General features: G+C 49.4%; 2 protein-coding genes across 4 annotated transcripts in view; both read right to left on the bottom strand.

Moving 5' to 3' along the window:
• The window catches only part of LOC138352571 (U1 small nuclear ribonucleoprotein 70 kDa-like), a 9,104-nt gene extending 4,703 nt beyond the window's left edge, over nt 1–4,401 (bottom strand). Inside the window, exons 1-3 of the mRNA XM_069305060.1 lie at nt 4,380–4,401; nt 3,307–3,435; nt 2,318–2,446 (exon numbers count right to left, since the gene is read on the bottom strand). Coding sequence (XP_069161161.1) covers nt 2,318–2,446; nt 3,307–3,435; nt 4,380–4,401 — 280 coding nt within the window. The remainder of the gene's footprint in view (nt 1–2,317; nt 2,447–3,306; nt 3,436–4,379) is intronic.
• LOC123771323 (microtubule-associated tumor suppressor 1 homolog) overlaps nt 1–10,000 on the bottom strand; it is a 358,321-nt gene that overhangs the window by 320,261 nt on the left and 28,060 nt on the right. The window contains exon 1 of one of the 3 annotated variants that reach the window (XM_069305207.1): nt 6,307–6,382. The exons of the other annotated variants lie outside the window; for them this stretch is intronic. Coding sequence (XP_069161308.1) covers nt 6,307–6,382 — 76 coding nt within the window. Of the gene's footprint in view, nt 1–6,306; nt 6,383–10,000 lie in introns of those variants that run through there. 3 annotated transcript variants of the gene reach the window in all.

The following is a 10,000-nucleotide window of genomic DNA, read 5'->3' as shown; positions in this document are numbered from 1 at the left end:
GTACTCTACACTGGCAAAAGTTAGAACATCATTCAGAAACCTAAGTAAGGAGGCATTTAGGGCGCTTTACACTGCCTACGTAAGGCCAGTCTTAGAGTATGCCGCCTCATCATGGAGTCCCCATCTGAAGAAGCATATAATGAAACTGGAAAAGGTTCAGAGGTTTGCAACGAGACTCGTCCCAGAGCTACGAGGGATGGGGTATGAAGAGCGCCTGAGGGAACTGTGCCTTACGACACTAGAAAGAAGAAGGGAGAGGGGGGACATGATAGGAACGTTTAAGATACTCAGAGGAATTGACAGAGTGGACATAGACGAAATGTTCACACGGAATAGTAACAGAACGAGAGGACATGGATGGAAGCTTGAAACTCAGATGAGTCACAGAGATGTAAGGAAGTTTTCTTTTAGCGTGAGAGTAGTGGGGAAATGGAATGCACTTCAGGAACAGGTTGTGGAAGCAAATACTATTCATAATTTTAAAACCAGGTATGATAGGGAAATGGGACAGGAGTCATTGCTGTAAACAACCGATGCTCGAAAGGCGGGATCCAAGAGTCAATGCTCGATCCTGCAAGCACATATAGGTGAGTACATATAGGTGAGTACACACACACACACACACACACACACACACACACACCAGGACCCCAAGATAACACAGCTACCACAAACCACAACAATGGAACACAGACAAGCTATATCAAACAACATTGTTAAGCCCCAGGAAGATAACATTGAGAGAGAGATAACGAACAATGAACACGATATAAATCATGTTAATTATGGTTAGTTATCATGTTATGTGTTCATGTTAGTTTTTCGTAAGTTCCAATCATGAGGAGTTTTGATGACTTCCCTCATCTCCCAGCTCCTCATATCACGTTCCTCATCTCCCAGCTCCTCATATCACGTTCCTCATCTCCCAGCTCCTCATATCACGTTCCTCATCTCCCAGCTCCTCATATCACGTTCCTCATCTTCCAGCTCCTCATATCACGTTCCTCATCTCCCAGCTCCTCATATCACGTTCCTCATCTTCCAGCTCCTCATATCACGTTCCTCATCTCCCAGCTCCTCATATCACGTTCCTCATCTCCCAGCTCCTCATATCACGTTCCTCATCTCCCAGCTCCTCATATCACGTTCCTCATCTCCCAGCTCCTCATATTACGTTCCTCATCTCCCAGCTCCTCATATCACGTCCCTCATCTCCCAGCTCCTCATATCACGTTCCTCATATCCCAGCTCCTCATATCACGTTCCTCATCTCCCAGCTCCTCATATCACGTTCCTCATCTCCCAGCTCCTCATATCACGTCCCTCATCTCCCAGCTCCTCATATCACGTTCCTCATCTCCCAGCTCCTCATATTACGTTCCTCATCTCCCAGCTCCTCATATCACGTTCCTCATCTCCCAGCTCCTCATATCACGTTCCTCATCTCCCAGCTCCTCATATCACGTTCCTCATCTCCCAGCTCCTCATATCACGTCCCTCATCTCCCAGCTCCTCATATCACGTTCCTCATCTCCCAGCTCCTCATATCACGTTCCTCATCTCCCAGCTCCTCATATCACGTCCCTCATCTCCCAGCTCCTCATATCACGTTCCTCATCTCCCAGCTCCTCATATCACGTTCCTCATATCCCAGCACCTCTTCATATCCTTATCCTCACATTTCAGCTCATTTTAATCACATCTCCTTTCCTCATGTGTCATGTCCTTGTCCTCATATCCTTCCCATGTGATATATAAAATCACACTGGCTTAGCACTCTCTCCTCATAATTTCCTTTAGTTCCTGCTATTAAACAGGTTAGTTCTGTCCTCTGTCTGTTCTGTGCTCTGTCTGTTCTGTCCTCTGTCTGTTCTGTGCTCTGTCTGTTCTGTGCTCTGTCTGTTCTGTGCTCTGTGCGTTCTGTGCTCTGTCCGTTCTGTGCTCTGTCTGTTCTGTGCTCTGTCTGTTCTGTGCTCTGTGCTCTGTCTGTTCTGTCCTCTGTCTGTTCTGTGCTCTGTGCGTTCTGTGCTCTGTCTGTTCTGTGCTCTGTCTGTTCTGTGCTCTGTGCGTTCTGTGCTCTGTCTGTTCTGTGCTCTGTGCGTTCTGTGCTCTGTGCGTTCTGTGCTCTGTGCGTTCTGTGCTCTGTCCGTTCTGTGCTCTGTCTGTTCTGTGCTCTGTCCGTTCTGTGCTCTGTCCGTTCTGTCCTCTGTCTGTTCTGTCCTCTGTCTGTTCTGTGCTCTGTCTGTTCTGTGCTCTGTCTGTTCTGTGCTCTGTGCGTTCTGTGCTCTGTCTGTTCTGTGCTCTGTCTGTTCTGTGCTCTGTCCGTTCTGTGCTCTGTCCGTTCTGTGCTCTGTCTGTTCTGTGCTCTGTCTGTTCTGTGCTCTGTCCGTTCTGTCCTCTGTCTGTTCTGTGCTCTGTCCGTTCTGTCCTCTGTCTGTTCTGTGCTCTGTCCGTTCTGTGCTCTGTCTGTTCTGTGCTCTGTCCGTTCTGTGCTCTGTCTGTTCTGTGCTCTGTCTGTTCTGTGCTCTGTCCGTTCTGTCCTCTGTCTGTTCTGTGCTCTGTCTGTTCTGTGCTCTGTCCGTTCTGTCCTCTGTCTGTTCTGTGCTCTGTCCGTTCTGTGCTCTGTCTGTTCTGTGCTCTGTCCGTTCTGTCCTCTGTCTGTTCTGTGCTCTGTCTGTTCTGTGCTCTGTCCGTTCTGTGCTCTGTCTGTTCTGTGCTCTGTCCGTTCTGTCCTCTGTCTGTTCTGTGCTCTGTCTGTTCTGTGCTCTGTCCGTTCTGTGCTCTGTCTGTTCTGTGCTCTGTCCTCTGTCTGTTCTGTGCTCTGTCTGTTCTGTGCTCTGTCCGTTCTGTGCTCTGTCTGTTCTGTCCTCTGTCTGTTCTGTGCTCTGTCCGTTCTGTGCTCTGTCTGTTCTGTCCTCTGTCTGTTCTGTGCTCTGTGCGTTCTGTGCTCTGTCTGTTCTGTCCTCTGTCCGTTCTGTGCTCTGTTCTGTGCTCTGTCTGTTCTGTGCTCTGTTCTGTCCTCTGTCTGTTCTGTGCTCTGTCTGTTCTGTGCTCTGTTCTGTGCTCTGTTCTGTCTGTTCTGTCCTCTGTCTGTTCTGTGCTCTGTCTGTTCTGTGCTCTGTCCGTTCTGTGCTCTGTCCGTTCTGTCCTCTGTCTGTTCTGTGCTCTGTTCTGTCCTCTGTCTGTTCTGTGCTCTGTTCTGTCTGTTCTGTGCTCTGTTGTGTCCTCTGTCTGTTCTGTGCTCTGTCTGTTCTGTGCTCTGTCCGTTCTGTGCTCTGTCCGTTCTGTCCTCTGTCTGTTCTGTGCTCTGTTCGTTCTGTGTTCTGTCCGTCCTGTCCTCTGTCCGTTCTGTCTTCTGTCTGTTCTGTGCTCTGTCCGTCCTGTCCTCTGTCCGTTCTGTGCTCTGTCCGTTCTGTGCTCTGTCTGTTCTGTCCTCTGTCCGTTCTGTGCTCTGTCTGTTCTGTGCTCTGTCTGTTCTGTGCTCTGTCCGTTCTGTCCTCTGTCCGTTCTGTGCTCTGTCTGTTCTGTGCTCTGTCTGTTCTGTGCTCTGTCCGTTCTGTGCTCTGTCCGTTCTGTCCTCTGTCCGTTCTGTGCTCTGTTCGTTCTGTGCTCTGTCTGTTCTGTGCTCTGTGCGTTCTGTCCGTTCTGTGCTCTGTCCGTTCTGTCCTCTGTCTGCTCTGTGCTCTGTCCGTTCTGTGCTCTGTTCGTTCTGTCCTCCGTCCTGTGCTCTGTCCGTCCTGTGCTCTGTCCACCCTGTGCTCTGTCCGTCCTGTGCTCTGTTCGTTCTGTCCTCTGTCCATCCTGTGCTCTGTCCGTCCTGTGCTCTGTCCACCCTGTGCTCTGTCCGTTCTGTCTGTTCTGTGCTCTGTCCGTCCTGTGCTCTGTCCGTCCTGTGCTCTGTCCACCCTGTGCTCTGTCTACCCTGTGCTCTGTCCGTTCTGTCCTCTACCCGTCCTGTGCTCTGTCCGTCCTGTGCTCTGTCCACCCTGTGCTCTGTCTGTTCTGTGCTCTGTCCGTCCTGTGCTCTGTCCGTCCTGTGCTCTGTCCACCCTGTGCTCTGTCCACCCTGTGCTCTGTCCGTCCTGTCCTCTACCCGTCCTGTCCTCTGTCCGTCCTGTGCTCTGTCCGTCCTGTGCTCTGTCCGTCCTGTGCTCTGTCCGTCCTGTCCTCTACCCGTCCTGTCCTCTGTCCGTCCTGTCCTCTACCCGTCCTGTGCTCTGTCCGTCCTGTGCTCTGTCCGTCCTGTCCTCTACCCGTCCTCTGTCTCCTCCCACCCGTCCATGTGTACAGAAATCATCTTGACCCGTCTACCCTCTTTCTTCTCAGCAGGCAAGTCACCACCCCTGGTCCAGGATTCATCAATCCTTCCCTTGCGAAACCTGTACATCTTTCCTCGATCATGGCGGCTTGGTTTTGATATATATATTAATGAGTTTAAGAGCTTGAAAACGCTGAGAGATCATTTACAACCCGAGATTAGTATCGTTACTGACAGGTCGTATAACCGGTTTAATAAAGACTTAGCCAGCGTTATTGACGAAAGATGTAGAGGTTTCGCCTTGGAAACAACCTCTAAGGCCGTATGAAACCCCCCGGTGTGCCTCGGAGCGGAGGCAACACAGTGCTAAATCACCCAGGGGTCATAATGGCCATTACTAAGTGCCTACAGCATGGAAATCTGAGCCAAAGGGGTCTTATGAGGCGAGATAAGACTCATTCATTTGTGAGTCATGAATCCGATGAGTAGAGATGAGTGCTTAGGGGAGATTCATCCATATATGGTGAGTGAACCCGCTACTGGTTAGCTTGTTAGGGGTCGAATAGCGGGTCGTCGACCAGGACCAGCAGGTACAGTAACGGGGCTCCGTACCTCTGTACCTGCTCGAGGTACCCTAACCTAACCTAACTTGGGAGAAAATAAAATGGTGTGCTTTATATAGGGTAATAGACGTCACACTGAGCCGGTCGACACAGGACGTAGAACGCACCGCCAGAGTCACACACTATTGAATTGAAATTGAAATCAGTTTATAGATATATATATATACACACAAGGACGAAGTTAAGCTATTCTCACTCCGTTCACTACGTGTTATATATATATATATATATATATATATATATATATATATATATATATTAACACGTAGTGAACGGAGTGAGAATAGCTTGGCTTCGTCCTTGTGTGTATATAACACCACAACACCCCCAATAAAATTATATTACAAATCAACCATGCACAGTGAACATATAAAAGAGGAAAGAATAATGAAAGAAATAATCCGTAAAGGAGTAAAAAGCACTACTCCTAACCAAAACATAAACCTGATAATATTCTACAAAACCAAGAAGACTTCCGAACTCCTTATCAAAAACAGCCCGAAGCCGACGGAGAACCCTCTACAGCAGTCAAGCGTTGTATACATGTACACTTGCCCCCACGAAGGATGTAACCTTCAATGTAAGTACATAGGTATGACGTCGACCAAGCTGACGAGGCGTTTGACATGCCATCTTCAATCTGGTGCCCCTAGGAATCACATGAGACAAGCCCATGACATTACTCTAACAAGAGAAATGTTGAACAAGAATACTTGCATAATAGATAAAACCCAAGATTCAAGAAGATTACAAATTCTTGAGGCAATTCACATAAGAATAGAGCGACCTACCATGAACACCCAAATCACGGAACTATTTACTCTACCCACCATGAGAGTAAGGACAAGACAAGAACATATCGATGCCAACACAGAAGACAATGTCCAACATAACAGGCCAATTACACTGGATTAATCTTTGTGTTTAGATAGGAGATGCCTCGTATGGGCCAATAAGCCTTCTGCAGCCCCTATGTTTCACCTCACATTTATCCCTTATGTATCCCCCCATGTTTTCACCTTCATTGTATTATCACCTGACCTAATGCGGGTATAATATATATATATATATATATATATATATATATATATATATATATATATATATATATATATATATATATATATATATATATATATATATATATATAAGATGCTCAATCCATTCATACAGGATTTACCACTCCGTAACAAATGCAACTATTTAGCCTAACCTGAAACGTACAAACCCAAGCAACCTCTACCTAACCTACTGACGCCGATCCATAGAAAACGTCGATATTACGATGTTCTAATTTTTGCCTAATACGTCGTAAACAGGTAATGTGTACAGCAGTCTAAATCAAATGTACATTTCTGGCTTAGAGTGTGAATACATAGGAGCTATGTATATATATATATACATACCGGCGTTGAGTATACATACCATACCATACAGGGAGGTTGTAGAGGTAATATACAAGAGTGAGTAGTGTTAAAACTACCATTGTCATCAGGAGCATTTGGGCATTTTTTATGCCGGGTGCCTTGTTCAGTCGTCACCAAGTAGAGGGGTCCTCTCCTTCAGGCACCCCCTGGGCGCTACAGTGCCACCCTAAGCGCTATACAGTGCCACCCTAAGCGCTATACAGTGCCACCCTGGGCGCTACAGTGCCACCCTGGGCGCTACAGTGCCACCCTGGGCGCTATACAGTGCCACCCTGGGCGCTACAGTGCCACCCTGGGCGCTATACAGTGCCACCCTGGGCGCTATACAGTGCCACCCTGGGCGCTATACAGTGTCACACTGGGCGCTACAGTGCCACCCTGGGCGCTACAGTGCCACCCTGGGCGCTATACAGTGCCACCCTGGGCGCTATACAGTGCCACCCTGGGCGCTACAGTGCCACCCTGGGCGCTATACAGTGTCACCCTGGGCGCTATACAGTGCCACCCTGGGCGCTATACAGTGTCACCCTGGGCGCTACAGTGCCACCCTGGGCGCTACAGTGCCACCCTGGGCGCTATACAGTGTCACCCTGGGCGCTACAGTGCCACCCTGGGGGCTATACAGTGTCACCCTGGGCGCTACAGTGCCACCCTGGGCGCTATACAGTGTCACCCTGGGCGCTATACAGTGTCACCCTGGGCGCTACAGTGCCACCCTGGGCGCTACAGTGCCACCCTGGGCGCTACAGTGCCACCCTGGGCGCTACAGTGCCACTCTTGTGCTAGTGTTGTGGCACTATACCTAAGCTCGCACTGTGCATTTGCAACCGTCACACGCTCACCGTAACACAACCGTCACACGCTCACCGTAACACAACTGTCACACGTTCACCGTAACACAACCGTCACACGCTCACCGTAACACAACCGTCACACGCTCACCGTAACACAACCGTCACACGCTCACCGTAACACAACCGTCACACCCTCACCGTAACACAACCGTCCCACACACACACACCGTAACCACACACCGTAGGTTACATAACGCGGTCTGTCACCACAGTGAGAGGTAACGCGGTGACGGTGTGTGACGGATAGTGACACCGTTCCAACAAGCTCCCTCACCGCACCGTAACGGTGCAACTTGCAAATATCGCAATCCTGCGATAACCGCTATCACAAGGCCATTGTTGTCGGGGGCAGCAGAGTATCTTTCCAACTGTTTTTAATCTCAGTTGCCAAGCAGGTAGATATCCCCCGGTGACGTCACGAGGCGCTTAAATAGCCTCGTGACGTCACGAGGCGCTTCAATAGCCTCGTGACGTCACGAGGCGCTTAAATAGGCTAAAATATGATTTTCAACAAACTGCTACAAGTTAACTACTTAATTACCGTCATTTGTGTGTGTGTATAAACTCGCTAATTAACGGAAGCATTCACTCTGCCCACCATGATGTTACTGCCCAACTATGGCATCTGACCTCTAATCACCTTATCACGTGCCTTATCTTTGTATGTTTAGTCTATTGACCAATCACCTAACTTTATTTCCTCACATCTGGTCATTCATCACTTAAGGATGCACCATATGGGTTCGAAACGTTGTGTCATTTGTAATAAGTATAATACATGATATTTGCATGAGAGAGAGAGAGAGAGAGAGAGAGAGAGAGAGAGAGAGAGAGAGAGAGAGAGAGAGAGAGAGAGAGAGAGAGAGAGAGAGAGAGAGAGAGAGAGACAGACAGAGTGAGAGGCAGTGGCACCTTTAAGAGAGGGCGGGTGTTGGGTGTGGCACTGACATCTCTCATAAAACAAGTCAATACTCCCCCCTATACCTGGCACTGAACCGGGCCCCAACCATAATGGTGCCACGCTCGCCACTCATTCAACCATGCTCTTCAAGTTCTAACAGGAGCGGCAACCATCTTGGTGCAAAGTTACCAGGCTAAAGCTGGTTAATATGGCCCAGAAGCCTGGGACAGTTAGCCAGGATATATGCGTTGTGATGAACAAGGAAAGGGGTGATAGGGGGGGAGGGGAGAGAGGTGATGAAAAGGGAAGTAGGGGAGAAAGGGGGAAAGATAGGGGCGAGATGGATGGGTAGGGGGGTGAGGTTGGGTTTAGGGGAGGGGGGGGGGTGAGGGGAGGGAAATGGGGGTAATGGGTGTTGTGAACACTGCCCAACACCCCCCTCAACCATCACCCCCACCACAACTGCCTACCACTACTACCACTATTATACGACCACCACCTCTGATCACCTTGTCCACTAGTAACACTCCCGAGCACCGCTGTAAGCTGAGTACCGCTGTACAGGTGTTCCTGTGTACACAGGAACACCTGTACACACGTGTTCCTCTCATCAATCATCGGTGACTGATGACAGGGCTTACCATGAGACTGCTCCGAGGATCAGTGACCCCTGAGGCCCGGTTGGCAGAGTGATCAATCAGGCTGTCAGTGCGCGCCGTTCGCATGCTGGTGCGCTACAGCCTGGTTGATCACGTGGTTTCCTTCGAAGATGTTATTGGCCATCCCTAATACTGCAATTATTACCACAACTACCACTAACCACCACAACTACCACCACCACCGAGCTGGGAGCCGGTCGGCCGAGCGGACAGCACGCTGGACTTGTGATCCTGTGGTCCTGGGTTCGATCCCAGGCGCCGGCGAGAAACAATGGGGCAGAGTTTCTTTCACCCTATGCCCCTGTTACCTAGCAGTAAAATAGGTACCTGGGTGTTAGTCAGCTGTCACGGGCTGCTTCCTGGGGGTGGAGGCCTGGTCGAGGACCGGGCCGCGGGGACACTAAAGCCAAGAAATCATCTCAAGATAACCTCAAGATAACCACTACCTGCATGGTTTCCATTACTAGTAAATCTCTATATCCGGCTCTATTACACACAGAAATCACAATAACGCGATGCATTAATGAACAAAATCCACAAGGGCCGTGACGAGGATTCGAACCTCCGTCCGAGAGCATCCCAGACGCTGCCTTAATCGACTGAGCTACGACATGGTCAAAAGAGTTGAAACCAGAAGTTTTACTGAATTTACTCGGATCCTGCAACCTCTCCGAGACACAAACCAGGATTTTACACAATGGATTTGTTCATTGATGCATTACTTTATTGTGATTTCTGTGTGTAATGAAGTTAGGGCGAATGGCCTATTGACATAGCTCGGGTGCAGGGGGGAGTTGTGTAAAACCCTGGTTTGTTTCTCGGAGAGGCTGCAGGGTCCAGTAAGTTCAGTAGAACTTCGGTTTCAACTCTTTTGACTATGTCGTAGCTCAGTCGATTAAGGCAGCGTCTGGGATGCTCTTGGACGCAGGTTCGAATCCTCGTCACGGCCCTTGTGAATTTGTTCATATCCCGCTCTCATAACTGTTGTTTCAATGTTATCGAACAAAGGTAGCACATATGGGATGGTGTGGGAAGGGTACACGGTACGGTGTAGGAAGGGTACACGGTACGGTGTAGGAAGGGTACACGGTACAGTGTGGGAAGGGTACACGGTACGGTGTAGGAAGGGTACACGGTACAGTGTGGGAAGGGTACACGGTACGGTGTGGGAAGGGTACACGGTACAGTGTGGGAAGGGTACACGGTACAGTGTGGGAAGGGTACACGGTACGGTGTAGGAAGGGTATACGGTACAGTGTGGGAAGGGTACACGGTACG

The sequence above is a fragment of the Procambarus clarkii genome, chromosome 54 (genome assembly GCF_040958095.1).
Source record: "Procambarus clarkii isolate CNS0578487 chromosome 54, FALCON_Pclarkii_2.0, whole genome shotgun sequence".
Taxonomy (NCBI): Eukaryota; Metazoa; Arthropoda; class Malacostraca; order Decapoda; family Cambaridae; genus Procambarus; species Procambarus clarkii.
This window is presented reverse-complemented; position numbering and strand designations above follow the sequence as displayed.